Source organism: Metarhizium robertsii (assembly GCF_000187425.2).
Source record: "Metarhizium robertsii ARSEF 23 chromosome Unknown MAA_Scf_5, whole genome shotgun sequence".
Taxonomy (NCBI): domain Eukaryota; kingdom Fungi; phylum Ascomycota; class Sordariomycetes; order Hypocreales; family Clavicipitaceae; genus Metarhizium; species Metarhizium robertsii.
In genome coordinates, this window is record NW_011942193.1 from 1,232,116 (window position 1) to 1,250,855 (window position 18,740).

Here is an 18,740-nt window from a genome sequence, read left to right on the forward strand (position 1 = left end):
TGAGGATCCTAAACGCCGTCGCTATGCGGGTATTCCAAAAAAAAAAAGAGAAACTGAAAAAGCAAAGTACAACAAGCAGCCGTCACTCTTCGTCTCCGGCCTCGTCCTCGTCGTCGTTGGGTTCGTGAGGATCCTGGGCCTCGTGAAACTGGATACAATCGTCAATGTAGCTCAGAATGGCGCCTACGCTGTCCTCGTTTGTCACGTCCAGCTTTAGGTAGTTAATCATGCTGAAGCTCTCGATCAAGCCTGCCACAGCACGATTCAACCGCCGGAAGCTGGCGCCCTTCATAATCTGTTCACTCTCGTCGGGTCTTCGTGACTCGTCGTCGTCGCCCTCAGGACCCTCAGCGACTCGTCTGGCGCGCTCCACGGGGTCATCCTCCAGCAGACCCATGTCGGGCGTGAGGAAGCGCTTCAGATCCTTCTTCTTGACTTGGTCCTTGACGAGATCCATTTTGGAGAGGACGTTGATGTGGGGGACCTCGAGCATCAGCATGGCACTCATGGCGCTCAGAGTTCCGGCGAAGAATTTGGCCCGGTCGACCACAAAGGTGGCTTCTAGGAGATAGACGGCAGCCATGCGAATGTCGAGCGATCCAGGTTGCGACAGGTACTTCATGAGGGTGGGCAGGATGGGGATGTGCGTGTAGAGCTCAATCTGGCCGGGCATGTCGATAATGATGAGATATTCTTCCGTCAGGTTGTCCAGTGCCTCGGTGAGCCAGTCCAGGTTCTCCATGAGAAACTCGAAGCAGTAGATTAGGCCGCCGTTGGGGCCGAGGCCGACTTCCTCCATGGCATCCTTGAGTGAGATGAGCTCCTTGATGTCGAGGTCGGGCGTGTGCTCGAAAGTCTCGGCCGCGGGGTCGAGGTTGACGTAGAAGGCGGAACGGCGGTTGAGCTGGAGATGGGTAATGAGGGCGGCGCAAAAGGTGGACTGCATGCGTACAAGCTGAAGGTTAGAATTTGGTGTTTTCGAACGGGACAGGACATGGCAGCCGACTGCTGCTTGTTCGTCTTCGTCTTACCTTGCCTGCCCCCGCAGGGCCCATGATCATGGCACCAAATTTGCTCATGGTGGTGAAGCGCAGCCGCCCAATTGACAGACTGCAGAGAGGGGCCTATCGATGTTTCCCTTTGATCGAGGCGAGATGAGGCCGTGATAGAGCCGGAAAATGGGGGAGAGGGCGTGGATTAAGGTTGTTCTCGCTGCTAGTATTCTGGTTCTAGCCTCTGGTAGCTCGCAATTTTTTTTCTGGAGCTGCAGCCCACAGGCCCGGCCGCTTGACAACTTGACGTCAGGTGCATGTGGGGGCTTTTGAGTTGCTACTACTACTATTCATTACTATCCTAGCGAAATACAAGTTGATGAGAGCGCCTTGACCTGAGCAGGCGGCTGGCAAGCCAAAGTCGGTCGGGCTGGCGGGCTGGCGCCGTCGTCTTGGCTTATTAGTCTGCAGTGTGCCAAAATCCGGCGCCGAAGCCTCGAGTCAAAAGTCACAGAAGAGGCGCAAGGTGCGACATTTCGCAGACACTACGGAGTACCTCGTAGCTCGATATTGTATTGCAGGTTAGTCTCCGAAGCGTGTACTCCGTACTCCGTAGGTACATAAGTCTCCGAAGTGCTTGCAGAACAAAGGCGGCCAACCAAGCATACCAGGCACATTAACCCTGCGAGACCGGATTCTAAACTTGAGCCCAAGCACCCAATGTCTCAGACGAAATTCCAATCTCAAGAGCCGAAAGCAGTGGGTGCCGCGAAAACGAAAGCGCCGACCATGCCATGCCAGTGACAGCTCGTCGGAGCGGCTGTCGGAGCTCCAACAGGTCGGAGAAACTATTGCGCCAAAACTGACCAGTAGACACGTTGTCCATTTGCGCGAAGAGACTGGGGGATATACGGAGTACATAGTACGGAGTACATATGCGGCCGGCCTGGGCTGGGGCACAACGGAGAAGTTTGGCGTTGGTCGGGGTCTCAGAGGTGCTTGAGGGGAGGGGGTCAAAGTACGGCAGCCGAGCGAGATTGATGATGATGCAACACCGACACAATTGCTAGTCATGATGGCCAAAGTTTCTTGGCCAGTACTCCAATCTGGACAGGACTGAAAACTCACAAGCACAGGCTACTGGAGTGCATTTGCATCATACTTCATGTACTTGAGTACTTATACCACATGTGTAACTGTACATGTGCCATCTCCAGCCAGGGGTGACGTGCAACAACTGGGTTTCGCTGGACGCTGACCACGCTGACTGGCTCCGAGATGGCGCAATTTGGTCCGAAAAGGTGGCGGCCGTCGCTGCCCCTCATCGCATCCGGCCAGCGCCCAGCAATCTGTTAGCAGTCGTATTCGGGGGTACCTGCCCGTCCGTGTGGCTGAGTGCAATGTCTCATGTACACTGCGGCCCAGATACTAGCTCCGCCCTTATGCCGATAACATGCCGCCGTGCCAATTTTTTTTGCTGGGCTGCCCCTCCAACCACCATTTGGGTTCGCAGCGCATGCAGCTGCGAGCGGCCCCCCTCAGAAAATTGTCGGCATAAAACCTCTCCTCCTTTCCCTCCTCTTCCTTTCCCATCCCGTCTTACCTCAGTTTCCCCCTTCGCCCCTCAGCTTCTGAGTGTCACCTCGTAGTGGTATGTGAACCCGTCAATTGCACTGCTGCCTAGTAATTCGCGGCTTGCGCTTTCCTAGAGACGAATCAATCGCTGACTTTGGAACTCACTCTTCGCAGTTATTTCCTTCCGGCCCGCTGTCGAAGTCTCACAGACCTTTCGTCTCGGCCAATTCTTGAATTTTGTTTGCCCTCTCATTCTTTCCCTCATCCTCTCCTACAACATACACAAAATGCCTGGCGTCAACGGCACCAACGGATCTAGCCCTCAGGGCACCTTCCTGTTCACCGTAAGTGAATGAATGGCCTGCGCTCAAATCGTTTGGCAGCCTATTTCCCCCTCCTCTTGCAAGAGGAAGGGGAGGGGAAAAAAGACGCAAAACACTGTAAATATTGGCGCCGCGCCCGAGGCTGCTAACTAACACACCCTATAGTCCGAGTCTGTCGGTGAGGGTCACCCCGACAAGATCGCTGATCAGGTCTCTGATGCTATCCTCGATGCCTGCTTGGCCGAGGATCCCCTGTCCAAGGTCGCTTGCGAGACCGCCACCAAGACTGGTATGATCATGGTCTTTGGCGAAATCACCACCAAGGCCAAGCTCGACTACCAGAAGATTGTCCGCGACGCCGTCAGAGACATTGGCTATGACCACTCTGAGAAGGGTTTCGACTACAAGACCCTCAACTTGCTTGTTGCCATTGAGCAGCAGTCTCCCGATATCGCCCAGGGCCTGCATTACGAGGAGGCCCTCGAGAAGCTCGGTGCTGGTGACCAGGGTATCATGTTCGGTTATGCCACTGACGAGACCCCTGAGCTCTTCCCCCTCACCCTCCAGCTCGCCCACAAGCTCAACGCTGCCATGTCTGCTGCCCGCCGTGACGGCTCTCTCCCCTGGCTGCGCCCCGATACCAAGACCCAGGTCACTGTTGAGTACAAGCACGACCACGGCGCCGTTGTCCCCGTCCGTGTGCACACCGTGGTTGTGTCTGCCCAGCACTCTGCCGACATTACCACCGAGGAGCTCCGCAAGCAGATTCTTGAAAACATCATTAAGAAGACCATCCCCGCCAAGTACCTCGACGACAACACCGTTTACCACGTAAGTTTTCTCATCGCAAAACAGCCCAAAGAGATGTTTTGAGTTGTTGGCTAACCAACTATCCCCAGATCCAACCCTCTGGTCTCTTCATCATTGGTGGTCCCCAGGGTGACGCCGGTTTAACTGGCCGTAAGATCATTGTCGACACCTACGGTGGCTGGGGTGCCCACGGTGGTGGCGCCTTCTCCGGCAAGGATTTCTCCAAGGTCGATCGTTCTGCTGCCTATGTCGGTCGCTGGATTGCCAAGTCCCTGGTCAATGCCGGTCTCGCCCGCCGTGCGCTTGTCCAGCTTTCCTATGCCATTGGTGTTGCGGAGCCTCTGTCCATCTACGTCGACACCTACGGCACCTCCGAGAAGACCTCTGACCAGCTTGTTGAGATTATCCGCAACAACTTTGATCTGCGCCCCGGCGTCATTGTCCGCGAGCTTAACCTGGACCGCCCCATCTACCTGCAGACTGCCAAGAACGGCCACTTCGGTACCAACCAGTCATTCAGCTGGGAGCAGCCCAAGCAGCTCAAGTTCTAAGTTGCACCTTTTTGCATCCTAGGACAATGTATGGAAGGAATTCAACAAGCCTTCTATTTATCACTTATCCAATCTTATGATGTGTTATAATTGGCATTTTCATGCACACTCTGGCGGCGTACGGTTCTCAACGAAACCATGTAATCTCCCCACACGGGACGTGGGGACGGGCGGTTTCTGGCATCTGATACTTATTTATTTTCAGCTCTTCGTTTCTGAAAACTTTTTTTTTTGTTGTTGCGAAGACCACTCTCATGATATTTTATTTTGGGAATGGAGTGGCGGCGTCTTTCAACAAAGACACTTTTGGGACACACCTGCATTTGTGAGGCGAAAGCAAATCGTCAAAAAGAGACTTGCATTATGATACCCCTACCAGGGCAAAAACTTTAGAGAAGCGTGCTTACCGGCGTTTGGGGGACTGAAGAAGAACTTCAACATCTTTTTATTCCCCGTGTTTCTCTGGCCGAGCTTGTGCAAGTCAGTCAGTCAGTCGTACGGGAAGCAATGGAAAAGCGGAGGGGGTCGCTATTTACCATTGAATTGGGGGATATTAGACCAGCAAGTATGACTTGCTGCGGCTGTGATAGATAACAGCTAGAGACCAAAGAAACACCTGATGAGGGAACTTGCGTTATATTTGCAAGTGACAGCTAGAGACCAAAGAAACACCTGATGAGGGAACCTGCGTTATATTTGCAAGTGACATGTGCGACGTGCCGTGCGTAGTTGTTTATTCCAGCCAAATATGTATGAGTGGGTCGTGTGCTCTACATGTGCTACATGATAACGGCATGCATATGAAATTTGCCATTGGAAAATATGTGGAATGATGCACTCATGCTTTTGATGAAGTGAAGCATGTGTCGTGTGTTTGACGGTGGGACTTGTCGTTAGCCAAGCACATTTGGCGTCACATTTTGGACTGGGAAATGGCTTCAAGAATTTTCACGTCTTGATTAGGCGTCAGATGTATTTCAGGTTGGGTTTTGGTTGGCTGTATCAACGAAGAATGGTCAAAGGTGAGCCAGAACCGCGGTATGTGAATGAATCCATTGTGATTTGGAGCGTAAAAATCGCCGCCTCCTTGGGCCACTTTGTTGGAATGACGCGAATGTACGCAAATGGAGGGGCCTACGGTGGACGAGAGGTATATTGATTCCAATGCTGCTGCACTTTTGCTGCGGAAGCTACGTTGGCATCATTGTAGATTTCATGCGGGTGACTTTTTTTTTTTTGTGTTTTTGGGCTATTTGTGATACATGTGTGTTTTATTAGATGAGCTTTGGGTTTTCTGATGGCGGTAATTTGGATCGTGGGGTGTAGGGTGAGCCGAGTATATATATGTTTGCGGGGAGGGATACGAGGATACCGAGCGTGTTGACGGGAAATTGAATGCTCTAAGGGCTGCAAAGGGCGGCGGTATTTCTATATTCGTGATTGTGCTGGTCATGGCAGATGTCAGCTCCCTCTTTCGAATCGTCAAGTCGCACAAGGTACGATAACGACATGTTTGATTTTTCTTGCCTTCTTTGTCCCTTTCCATGTAGTATATGATAGAAGAGACGTTGGAAATTGGTGGCAGCTTCTTTGAATCTGAGAATATTGCCCCCCCGTCCATGTTCGTCACGAGCTTTGTCCACCATGCTTGACAAGACAGGGCCGGTGAGAAAAAAAGCAAAATATACCAGGTCCTATCCCTGTACTGTTGCACATGATAGTGCCGCCTCACGACGCTCCCATCAAGCAATATCCCAGCTTCTGCAATGCACCTAGGCACGATATGGGTGGCGATCTTTGTTTCTTCTTTTGCATTTCCATTCACACAATACGACAATCATTTCACAGCCCTCATATGGACCTGCGTGCAGACTTGCCTCTGGACGCAGTGGAACCCCCTAAAAGCAGGACAATAGATTGCGTGGCAAGAAGCACGCTCAGGTTTATACGGCAAAGAAGTTTCGGTGTGCTTGATTCACGATTAGAATTCCAAGCAGATGCAAACTGCAGCACGACGAGGCAAAAAAAAAGAGGGCTGAGCAGACAATGAGCCGCCTCCCCCCCGCCTTGTCTCTCCGCCACGGACACGCACCGATCTATGCCCGTGTGTACAATAGAAAAAGAACCATGCGTAGAAGGCAGAGCCTCAAAGATGTTGAAACGCTCCCCAGCGGCCCCCTAGTCGATCCCATTGTACAAGGAGCAACACGGAAAAGCATTCCTGCACCTCGTCGGCCTCAAGCGTTGGTTGCCAACAATAGGCCCGTGTCGGCTCGTACTCCAATGTCACGAGGGTGACGTGACGTGTCTGTCCGCCGCTCCGCTCGCCTCCAAGAAAGAAAGGGAGTAGAAGAGCCTCTTTGGCACAATAGATTAACAATACAAGCTCACATTGTGCGTCGGTAAAGCCCATCGTGTGCTTTGCAGGTTGCATGCAGATGCCTTGTTGGCAGAGCAGGTGCCAATACGGAGTACGCACAAACGCTTTACTCCTTAATTTCTCAGCCATAATAATACAGAGTACGGAGAAAGGAAAAAAGGAAAATAAGAAAATGACTGTGGGGAGAGAGAGAAAGGAGTATCGGCCCGTCTGTCCATATGCTGTGGCGGATGGAGCAAGAACAAAAAAAAAAAAAAGGAGGCAAAAGTCGTCCGTAGATGCTCGTATGCAAGCTGCCGGCGGATGTTTTAGATTGCATGTTACACACAAGACCTTCTGACCAGCTGCTCGCCTACATCGGACTGCCCTGTGCCCCGGACGGAGAGCTGAGATGCGACAAATCTCATCCCCCACGGCCTTGTGAACGGGGGAGAGAGCATTGTCGCGATAATGGTCCTTGCGCCCGAGTGAGAGAAAGTGAGAGGGAGTACCACGACGGCGATACCGCTGATAAATCACACGAGGACTGAGCGGAAGAAAGAAGGCTGGACACGTTGGATCAAAGCGAGAGACAGACCCGTGCGTCCGTCGTCCACCCTGCTCGCACAACACGTGGCACGACGTCGGTTGGAAATCGAATTTCTTTGGTTTGTTGCCCAATCCGGCAAGGCATGTAGATTCTGCCCCCAAGGTCCTGCACTCTCCTTTGCGCAGGGCTTGGCGACGGCCCCCATCGTGATATAAAGGGTCAAAAGACTGTTGGTTGCCCATGAGAAACAAGTGTTCCATGCATGCATGTCTTTGTGAACGAGATCTAGAGATTCGGGGGCAGCGAGCATCCGCACAGGACGAGAGTTCCCCAGGTGTGCCTTTTCACCGCCCGCACTAGCCCCCCCTACCCCCCTTGTTGTGCTGGCGATATCTGATAATTGGTGATGATGAGGCCCCCCCTTTTTTTGGTGGTTTTGTTGGTTTTCGAGCCAACGTGGGAAAAGTGCGTGTTGGTCGCAAGATTGCCACCAGCACCCCTGAACCGGTGAAGGAAAGAGCAAAAACAAAGAAAGATGAGAGAATTAAACGTTTTATTACTTGCTGTTGGAGCGTGCAAATCGTGAACCTGGACGCTGTCCTCGGGAGTCGGCACGTTCCTTTGTACGTAGTAACTCTTTTTTTTGTGTCTTCTTTTTTTTTTTTTACATTTTCACCGGCACTCTGACCGACATCCGGTCACGGGACCAAGGAAGGCAACCTTCCTTCCTTTATCTCGTCGCCAAGCCGCGACAGTGGCCGCGCGAGACAATAGCATGTTGGGAACAAAAATGTTCACTTGGCAACTGTAAATTCAGGCCGCAGTCGCACGGGGCTGCCTATCCCTATCCCTGTGTACATCAAGAAAAAAGGTATGCCCTCCACAGCTAGTCATAGTATCACAAGACTAAAACGAAGAAATCGTGAATGGGCCTGGCCTCTGCGATCTTCAGCATGGACGAACAACCACCCCCCCTTCAGCCGCGATGTATATGCCCTTGGCAACCAAGACCATTCTCACACCCCGATGAATCTCACAGCACGTCGAATGTGACAAAGGATGGAGAGAGGGAGGCAGCATGGTCGTCCGCAGCACGCGCCAACAGCACCATGGTCCCTTGCAGATCCCAGCGTCCCCCTTATAAGCGGCGCGTACCACGAAGCCGTCGTCCCAGGCCGTTCGAGCCAGACCGGCCAATCGAATAATGGGAAGCTCGGCAGCTGAAAAAAGTGGAAATACGCCCTTTTTATTTTCTTTCCAGTCTCATGCATGCATTGTGTGCGTGCAGAACCAAGTGCATAGGGCGCCCGTGATGTGGTCATGTTCAAGGGGCGTTTTCCCAAGACAATAACAAGAAAGAGAGGAAAAAAAAAAAAAATCAAAAATCACTCGTACACGTAACGAGTGGAGAAGAAGAGAAGAATCAAACAAGACGGGGGGTTTATTATTCTCATGTCTTTGATTGCCAAAAAAAAAGAATTCCGATATTGCTGCCGCAGCGGAGATGAGAAAGTACAAAGAGTAATGGCTCTATGTCCAGACAGCCGAGAGACGCTGTTGGGTCGGGGAATATTATGTACAGACAACGGAGTCACTGCAGCCAACACGTACACATGGGCTAAGCGATATGATGGGTTTGTTTCTGGGGATTTGTTGGGTTTCCCCAAGCTTTCCCAACCCCGCCTCGGTGTGACCAGGAACTGCATCGTACATGGCCGCTACGGGCAGCGTATGGCAGTGCTGAAGGAGTGATGAAAGCTTAACTCGCTTTCCAACACTGCCAGACGTGAGATGCAGCCGGCGAGCACGGAAGAGTCAATCATCGGAGGCGTGTGTGCGTGATGCTGTTCACGCCGGTGCTGGGGGCGGGACACCCTTCCCGGACAAGATGGGTATTGTTGCAACAGCTATTGTTGCCGCTGTCCGACGGATAGAGTGGCAAAAGGGCTGGGCGATGGCGAGAAGGACGTACCATTTGACCCTTTGCGAGATGGTGGACACTTGTCGAATCTCTGCAGTTGAGCATCGACCACGGGCTGCTTGTGCGTCTATGTACCATGTATAAGCTGCGGCTGCAGCCTGTTGGCAAGTCACAACTTGGAAATGGGCATCTAGTTGGAACGCCCCCCCTTCCCCCTTCTTCACCCCCCTTGGCAAATTGATAGCAGAAGAATGGAGGCGGCGGATGGCGGATGGCGGATGGGCTAGCGGACATTTGCGAAGCCTTGTACCACGTCGTCGGGTACGCAGCAGAAGAGTTGGGCATGGGGAAGAGAATAAGACCAAGGGCGTGGGAGCAGTGCCGAGATTGAAGGAGGCGTTGCTGATGGACTCTTTTTTTTTCCGTTGGTGCTGTGGGTGTGTGATCACGCCTCGTGTTGTGCTGATGGTGATGGTGATGGCGATGGCGGTGGTGTTCAAGAGCCACCGGCTCATGCAGCACCTTGTGCCTTTCTTTACACGGCGGCAAGCTAAAGGATGAAGCTTCCAAGAGCATCTCGTCACGGTGTGGCATTTGTAAGCGGTTTTGGAGGTTCCATTCCGGCCCCTGGGTCAGAATTTCCAAGCACGATGGATATGAGGACGACAGATGGGATAAGTCATTTGCGTCCCAGCACAAGTAGGTATTATCCAACAGTCATTTCTCTCTGCCTCTCTCTCTCTCGGGGACTCAAAGGACGAAAACCCGATGAGCCGAGCCACGGGAAACATGACAACGGAAAAGTACTTGCAATCGCAGTGCCCAAAGGGCTCTGATGACCCCGTCATGTCGCATCGACTTGGACATCCTGGAAACCTCAGCTCGACTACGGAGTACTCCGTATCTTTCTCTCTTTTCGATAACAAACCGACATGACAGCTCAACATCATGATTTTCTTTGCCGGCACTTGCGTCTGTGGCCCCCTTTCCCTCCCCCTTCAGCCTCAAGGACAAGTATGTAAAGCGTATCATACAATACAGCGCAAGACAACACAATCGCAGGGGGACGCCTCTTTTTTTTTTTTTTTTACCAATTTGCAGGTGACATCATGACCGAGGGAGGCGACCCTTGGCGTTTAGAAGCCGCCACTCGGAGACACTTGGTATCCAATAGAGCAGGCTCCGGCGTCCCATCTGCCTGGTCGCACAATCCGACAGTCTGGCCGACTACTTTAGTGCCGTGGGCGGCGCGCGCAGAGAAGAAGATGATTAGCGCGGGCGCCGTAATACACGCTGTTCATGCCAAGGGAAATGTTAAATAGCAAGCCATGGGTTCGTGTGCGCCCCCCCCTTCCTCGGGTTCTACACGGGTATGACGTTGGGCAACGAAAGAGACACAGGCAAGCACAAGACGTTTCGGCAGAGGGTAAAACACGCTGAAGGATGTCGACGGTTCGCCTCTTGGTCTACGGCATGTGTCACATGTACAGGCCCTTGCCGGTTGTTGGTTCGCACACAGGCTGGCCGCTTTCGGTAACGGTGAAGTTTGGTCATAAAAAGTGAGTTTACTTTCGAGGATAGGTCGACAAGCAAGGAACCTCGGCCATGGTCGTAATATCGGCCAACGAGAATGTTCTGAACCAACAGGTGATGTGTAGTAGAAGTTGTATAACAAAAAAACGCGGAATGAGGCTTGGCAATGAGTTGGGCCATTCGGACGATTCCACCCTCCCCCTCCCCCTTACTTTTTTTTTCCCCTTCGGCGTGGCTTGCTTTGGGATACCGCCGAGATGGATGATTCAAAGACAGGCGTTGGAGGATAAATGAGAGTCAGGCAACTTTTGCCTTTTGTCGTGAAATGAAGTCGAAGGGATCAGGGTCACTCATGTTGCGGTTTGCGGAGCTGTCAGCTTTTGTTCTGGGAGGGGGGCGCGGAATAGGCGCCAGCCAATCACGTCGGCCGTGGGCCGTCAGCTCTGGGAGTTTGGATGCCGAGGCGGGACCCAGTGGGACGGGTCAATGGTGCCCGGAACACGGACGCTAAGCCTGATCGGGGAGTCAATGGGCCGATGGGCCAGCCCCGATTTCGACAACAATAGCAACTGTGGAGACGGACAATAGGAAGTCTAAAACTCATTGAAAACAAGTCGAATCGTCTCTGGTCACATCTGGCGTCTTTTTCCCGCCTGTGTCGCCGCAGGCAAGCCGGGCGCCGTGTGACGCACGCCAGCGGTCGCGTGCTGTTGGCCCGGTCACTTTTACCCGGACGACGAGGACAATATGAATACCGGTGTGACGCCTCTTGCGCTGACCGAGGTGCCCAGCCGTCTGGGTGAAGCCATCGACTCTTTTTGTCCACGGCAAGCCTGTATGCAGAGCGTCAGACCATTTTCACTTTTCCCATACATACCAAGCCGTGACCACCACGCGCCTATTCGGGCCATGATCCTCCCCCGGGCCGGTGGGCGGTGTCGCCAAACACTTGACTCTTTTTTTCCCCCCTCGGCCATGGATGTGCCTGTTACGGAAATAAGTTGGCACCCACTGAGAAGGCATGAGGCGTCGCTGCCAACGGGCACTCTGTCCTGTCGACAATACCATGCCGCTGCCAGTCGTACCCGTGAATAGCACATGCAATCTTGCCAGGTTCCCCCCCTCTTTTGATATACATCGGAGGCGTAGGAAAATAGGAAGAGATATATTAAGAAAAAAGCCTTCAAGTTCATAATAGGGAAAAAACGGCGACCTAACAACGAGAAGGAAAAAAAAACAATACGCCATATCCCGCGGTTCCGGAGCCTCGCCCCGTGTCTCATAGCTTCGATCCGCCGAGCTGGTTAGATGGGCGCATGTATCGTCCAACCAAACGGGGTGCCGGCGGCTGTGGAGGGACGTACATGTGTACGTAGTATGTAGTTCTTTCATAGACGCAAAAAGAAAGCAACACAACATGGTACAACAGAATAAGCAGCCTCATTTTGCCTGACAGATGCGGTGTAACCCGTCTGCAGTGCAACATCGGGTGGTTTCCACCCTTTGCACACGATCTTTTGTCCGGGAGATAATACACACACCCCTTTCCCGTAAAGGAAAGAAAAAGAGCCAGTTCCAAACAGTGGAATGAATGGCAAGACGGAGCCGGTCGGTCCTGGGTTTGCTGTCCTGGCCCCCAATTGCACGGGGTGGCTCCAGAGAGAGACAGAGATGGGGACAGAGGGCATCTGGCATCTGGCATTGGGAAATTGCTCGATGAATTGTCTCTGATGAAGCACCACACGGCCCTCCCTTCCCTGTCAGCACATCAGGACCAGCAAGCAATTGTGACCGTGGCCAAGGACGGGGGGGGATAATACTAATAAGAATAGTAAACGCCTGCAAAAAACAATAAGCTGAAATAAAACAGGAAAAAAACAAAAAAACACTAAATAGTGTGCCCATTCTCCCGATTGGGCTCCAGGCGCTGCTGTGCAAAGCGAAACCGAGGAAAAGAGGCAGAATACCCGGTGTGCGATTGGTGAGGGCAGAGAACAAGTCGTAGACGGCACGTCACATTATACTGCGTGCTACAAGGTGAAACACCATCGCTAGAGCCAGCAAGTCAAAAGAGAGCGAGCGGATGAGGCTGGCGAGGGCCCGTGATGTATTGTTTGCCCAAGGCGTGTGGACAAGGGGGGGACGTGATGGTAGGATTTTGAAGGTGCAAAAGGAGGTGGTGGCCCGTTACTCCGTACACACACACACACACACACTCTCTCTCTCTCTCTCTCTCACTACGCCCTCGAATGGATGAGTGACAAGGAAGGCGTGCGGCTATCCGTGTCTGCTGTGGAAAAAAAGCCATGCCACCTGTCCGCCCCCATTCAAAATCGCCTGGACCTTGCCGTGCAGCGACGAGAACGGGGGCGTGTGCGCGCAGGGCCCGTCTGTAGAATAATAGTCCTTCCCTCTCTCCTTCTTTTTTTAAAATCCAAGGGAGGGGGGCGTGTGTCTTGCGTCTGTGTGCCGGAGAGGCAGACACCACGTTTCTCAAACCCCAGGCGCCCCCGGAAGAACAAGTCACTGTGGTTTTTTTTTTCTTGTCATTGATTCTCTTGATCTGACACGTAGGTGACCCGTGCTTCCTGCGAGCCCGATGGCAGAATAGAAAAAAAAACCAAAATAAAATAAAATAGAGAGAAAAAAAAAAACGGAGATATAATAGACCACCATGAGCCAGGGAATTTGTATAATATTAAAGACGGCACGCTTTCCACCATCTTTTTCCGGACAAAAAGCATCCTGGGTCCCCTTGGATACGCTTTTATCGACGTTTTTGCTCCTCTATCTGCTTTTTTATTGAGTCTCATCGCCGCCACTCGTCTTGGACTGGTTGCCGTATACACCACCCGCCATCCATTATCCCATCAGTCTGGGCCGCCTGTGACGTTCCGTCCAGTACGTACATTCATCAGAAACCTTGTCAGGGCCTGCCTGTCGCGGAACACCGCCGAGAGACGTCGCCGCTCCCTTGTGGCGCTAGACTCGGGTCTGTTGGGACATCGAGCCTTTGGGACGCCTTTTGACTGGGCCGCGCTCATCATCGCCGACGGAAGCCAAAAAAGCCCAAACCAGGCATTTCGGGACCCAAAAAAGGGCGTCTTGTAAAAAAGCCGACTCGGCCTTGTCTTCGGCCACGTTGGGTGCGACGGGCATGCCAACTACATACCTATACATGTGCAGGCGTTTTTGAAGGTCGTGTGGCGGTTGGAAACACTATAAACACAATACCTAGCTTCCCATCCGCCTCCTTTTCCCCTTGCACAATCTTGCAACACATCTTCTTGTCGTTTAGAGAGCCTCTCTAAGCTCCTCGAAACATCACCTCTGCAATAATTTTTATATAACCGCAGCTCCGTCTCTAGAACCTGCAACCCCTCTCACAACATCACCACCATGGAGGCTGCCATCACAACAATTCTTGACCCCCGGGGAGTCCTCTTAAAAGAAGCTGCCAACGGCGTTTCTCCTCCGCCGGCATATTCTCCCCAGCCACGACGATACAGTCTCCCGAGAGTGCCTGCTGTGGAAACACCATACTACCACAACATGCCTCGGGAGCCCGTCGTGATCGGCCGGGAGCCCATCACCGCCGTCATCACTGGCGAGGACGAGGGCGATGCCGACGAGGGCCAATCACCCATAAGCCTGCGAATCAATACCTCCGTCAGAATCTCGAGCAACAACAACCTGGTCTGCTGCAATACCAGTCCCGCCGACAATGCCAAGGCTATTGCTCGTGCTGTGGTTGTTGCCCTGCAGGAGAATAGCTCTGGTCAGTGTGGCATCCCCATGATCGATGAGGACGGCCGACCTAGACCTGTCAAAATCGAGGTCGATGCTGGTGTCGAGGTACAAGGGACGGGCAATGTAATTGGTGACGAAAAGGTCATCAACGAAGTCTTGCGGCAGACGGGCCAGCTTCGTCGTCAACGAGAGGCCGGAGAAGAGGACGACGGAGAAGAAGAGCCTACGAAGCGCAGGAGGACTGAGTAATCGAGCGCTTGGGTCATGTTGGCTTTTGTCTACCACTTTACGTTACTTCTCTCTGTTCTGGTTGGATATGGTTGCATATACATGAGGTTGTGGGATACCCCCTGGCCGCTGCTGATAGGAGCAGTGTGAGCCCAATGTCTATTTCGGCGTTAGTAATCGGCTTAAATTTATCACATCTCTCTCAGTATTTCACTCAATTCTCGTCTTCGTGACTCTTCTCTCAGATGTCCCCATTCTCTCACTTCTGTGACCTGGACCAATGCTCGGGGCGTCAAACCGTGTGCAGACACTGCGCCTGGCAACCCAAGGGCTTCTCAGGACCCTCGCTCGTCTGGCTAGTCTTCTCATGCGTTACCAGGAATATGGCGCGCCTTCCCACATCCCGTAGCCTGTTCCAAATCGTCGGGATCCGTCGCTCTGCCAAGGAGAACTTGCCTTCGCCATAGCCGGTGGCTTGGATCTTTACCGCCAACCATCACCAGCCTCCTCAGACCGTACCAGCCGGCTGGGTACGCTAGTATCCATATTGCGTCCCGGCAATTCGTTTCCATGGCGTCCCGGCCTCAGCCAGCCTGTCCCAGCAATGTGGCCACGCTATTCAAGTTAATCCAAAGATATTCTTCCTGTGGCGAGAATTGCCGAAGGCTTCCAACCATTGATAGCACCATCGGCCAGACCAAAGCACTAGTGGCAGAGAGGAGGCCCTGGGCTGCTGCGTGGCGATCATCAAGGTAAGCCCCAATAGCACTAGCTATGTACATCATTGTTCTGTTGTTGCCTTCAATCGACACCATGTCGTGCTTTTCGATGCATATTATCCTCCTGTTAGCGGTCGCTTTGGTGGTTGCAAATGAGCCCACCTGTTCATTCTACCTGACTGAAATCTGGGTTGCCGGCTCACCCAAATCTGGGTTGCTCTTTCTCCTTCACTCATGAAGACCACACTTGGCTTTGAGGTGGTCTTAGATTGGTGCTCTGGTAGCTGAACCAACGGTTCTAGCAAAACGTCACCACTTCCTGCGGGAACTGACCAGGTTCTCCGGGCTCGGCCTTGCTGCCCTCCAATCGAGGGCTTATCAGGCTTATCACCAGCGCGACATGATCCCAAGTTTTCTAACAGTAATCCGCTTTGCTGCTAGTTGGTCGTCTGTCCCGCTTTGTCAAAGCTTGTGAATGGTCTGCGGGATGCTTCCTCAGCTTGCCCCTCATGTCCTGCCCTGCCCCCTCTTTCCAAGAGTAATCCGCATTCGTATGGCCCACCACCATAGCCACCCATCCGCATAGGAATATGCAGGCTGTCACTAGTTAGACTGTAAATTTTCCGAAGGAGAATCGTAGCCTTTACGCATGTTCTAACAGACGTCTTCTTTGGTCTTTCTCATCTTCGCTTTTGACCCCAGGTATCCTATCGCGATTGATAAGCTGGAGCCCTTTGTCACGACCAACAACGTTCCGCGACAATGGCCAACTTCACCATTCGCAATCTGACAATTCATCCAGTTGAGCTCGTTCATGTTCAACGGTTCGAGAGCGAGAAAGTCAAGCAGGGCAGTGTTCTTCAAAATGTGACGAGTGCCATTTCTGGCTTCTTGAATGCTACAGAGAGCATCTCCCATCAGATCCACCCGAGAGGGGACTCAATCAAGAATGACGATGTTTCCATCCACGTCGAGGCGTTTCAAATTGCTGAGACAGACATCAGGGCCGCGGATCCAGGAAACGAAGTGGTTCGTTTGACTTTCAAAACGGAAGACCATCGCTATGAGACCGACATTCCGAGCCCCAGCACGAAATCGGCGGTAATGAAAAAGCTGGATGACGGGCCTCATGATCTGACTGTCGTATACGTTCCAAATGGCGCTCTGGTCGCAATCTTCTCGTCCGCCAAACTCAATGCCTGGATGCATGAACTTCAGGATGAGTGGCCTCTTACCGTCCTCTCCATTCCCGGCACTCACAATTCGCCGACTTGCTATACGGCACTTCCCTCGGTTCGCTGCCAGGCTGTTGGCATTCCAGAACAGCTCCAGAATGGTGTCCGGTTTCTGGACATTCGGGTGTCGGCTAATTCGGATGACGACGTGCTCACTCTGGTTCACAGCGCATTTCCAATCTCCCTGACCGGGAATAAATACTTCGCTGACATGCTTGAGGATATCTACAAGTTCCTAGAAGAGAATCCTAGCGAGGTCATCATCATGAGTGTTAAGCGCGAAGGTACCGGCAAAGGTAGCGATGCTCAGATGTCCAAGTACCTCAAGAATGGATATGTTGACAAGCGGGCTGACCGCTGGTGGACCGATCCCAGGGCTCCTAACCTCGGCGAGGCTCGTGGCAAGATTGTCCTTGTACGCCGGTTTGCTCTGGATGATGAAATGAGAGACGGAGGCTATGGTGTGGATGCCCAAGAGTGGCCTGATAACTGCGAGGATGGCGTTGGAGGAGGAGGTGGCTTCCGCATCCAAGATTTCTATGAAGTCACCGAGAGCCAAAACATTGAAAAGAAGATTGAGTACAGTCGCGGTCAACTCGAACGAGCTGCAGAACAGGCTTTCGCGCTCGCCGGGATGCCAGATTACAACGCGGAAGCCCGACCTCCACCATTCTTCGTCAACTTCCTCAGTGCCAGCAACTTCTTCAACGCAACATGCTGGCCTGAAAGAATTGCTGCCAAGGTAAATCCAGCTGTGATTGAGTATCTGTGCGGGAAGCATGGTCAGGAAGGTAAGGGCCCGAAGCAGCTCAGAGTTGGCTCTGCCGGAACTGGCATCGTGATTACTGACTGGGTTGGTGCAAACGATAACTGGGACCTTATCCGCTGCATTGTGGGCATGAACGCTCGCCTTCAGCTTCGAAAGTGAAAGCGCAATCTCAAAACCTCCAAAAGAGTCGATGTGTGGTAACTATATATGTATTTCACGGATGTAGAGACTAGATATGATAGTGCAGTAGAAATTTATATTGAATATCTTACGAAGCGGCCAAGAATTCACTTTTGTCTGTACGGGTATTGTGGTTAGCAAATATGTTTGCAATGCCGGCGGCATGAGACAGAGAGGTAACGGAAGCCAAGATCAGTTCTCCAAGGTGAAAAAGGTTGCTCATCACGATGAACTCAGCTAGAGATAAAATAGAAGTCATCCTGATGGCTGGGTATTGAAACATGATGTATGAATTGTGCTCACCATTACTATCGGATATCTGAATGTTACAATGTACCAGTTGTTCTACCTGGGGCACAGTCAGTCTTGTGCAGTGATGCTGAAGAGTATATCAAAGTGCATCAACAAATCTGTGCCTCGTTAGCTACATGGGCTGCGCGGAACAGCTGGCTGGTACATACCGACTAAATCAGATGTTGCAATTGTGTTCATGCTCCAACGATCGAAAACGAACGTGAATCAAACAGTGTGAATACTTGATCAACTCATCACAGTAGTCTTGGCAAACAGCGGAAATCAATTCAAATTACCTAATTTCAGATACATGTCAGTTAAATGCACCAGTTTCCTAGAAACACACGAGCATGTTGCAAGCCAAGCCACAGTCAGGTGACGAAGTGTCATCCAGAGGTCCTGCCAGTCTCCCACCACAAGGGTTGTACGACCTTGCTTTCAAGGATGAGAGGTGGCAGGGCTCAATATGTCCGCCCGTTCGTTCAAATCTTCATCATATGCTGGCAGTTGTCATGGGATCGGAGAGTGTTCAAGTACCTATCGAAACCAATGTTAGCCACTGCATTTTGTACCACCGAGACAACAAAAAGCGTGCAATGATATTGTCCAATCAGACAAGGCTGAAACTTATACAACGGTATCCACATTATGTATTAAGCATGAGGAATCCCTAAGGTGTCGTTTTGATCATCACTTGGAGAGAATTTGGGTGCGAGCGAAGGCAAACTGTCAAACTTCACGAACCTTTTGATCAATACATTCGTCGGCGTCGGGTGTGATTCGACGCAGGCGGTATCTATACCTTTAGCTGTGTCAGCAGAGGCCTAAGCGGTCAAGATTGAGATTGAAAAAGATATGATCCAAAGCTTCTCAGTGTAATTCTAGAGTTTGCTAAGTCACCATGGTATGGTATGAATTGGATTGTTCGTGTAAAGAATTCATCACAGATAA

General features: G+C 52.0%; 4 protein-coding genes across 4 annotated transcripts; 3 read left to right on the top strand and 1 right to left on the bottom strand.

Moving 5' to 3' along the window:
- Positions 1 to 82: 82 nt before the first annotated feature.
- On the bottom strand, positions 83 to 1,079 carry MAA_04280 (putative protein family, ATP binding protein; the record flags this gene model as incomplete). The annotated part of the gene is made up of 2 exons (XM_007822278.2): positions 83 to 940; positions 1,032 to 1,079. 2 exons carry the CDS (start codon positions 1,077 to 1,079, stop codon positions 83 to 85), a joined length of 906 nt encoding a protein of 301 aa, XP_007820469.2.
- A 1,775-nt stretch (positions 1,080 to 2,854) lies between these two features.
- On the top strand, positions 2,855 to 4,251 carry MAA_04279 (S-adenosylmethionine synthetase; the record flags this gene model as incomplete). Its single annotated transcript, XM_007822277.1, has 3 exons — positions 2,855 to 2,911; positions 3,056 to 3,721; positions 3,790 to 4,251. The coding sequence occupies 3 exons, from the start codon at positions 2,855 to 2,857 to the stop codon at positions 4,249 to 4,251; spliced, it is 1,185 nt and encodes a 394-aa protein (XP_007820468.1).
- Positions 4,252 to 14,013: 9,762 nt separating this feature from the next.
- MAA_04278 (uncharacterized protein) lies at positions 14,014 to 14,613 on the top strand (the record flags this gene model as incomplete). Its single annotated transcript, XM_007822276.1, has 1 exon — positions 14,014 to 14,613. The coding sequence occupies one exon, from the start codon at positions 14,014 to 14,016 to the stop codon at positions 14,611 to 14,613; it is 600 nt and encodes a 199-aa protein (XP_007820467.1).
- A 1,460-nt stretch (positions 14,614 to 16,073) lies between these two features.
- MAA_04277 (phosphatidylinositol-specific phospholipase C) lies at positions 16,074 to 17,474 on the top strand (the record flags this gene model as incomplete). The annotated part of the gene is made up of 1 exon (XM_007822275.1): positions 16,074 to 17,474. One exon carries the CDS (start codon positions 16,074 to 16,076, stop codon positions 17,472 to 17,474), a length of 1,401 nt encoding a protein of 466 aa, XP_007820466.1.
- Between the last annotated feature and the right edge of the window lie 1,266 nt (positions 17,475 to 18,740).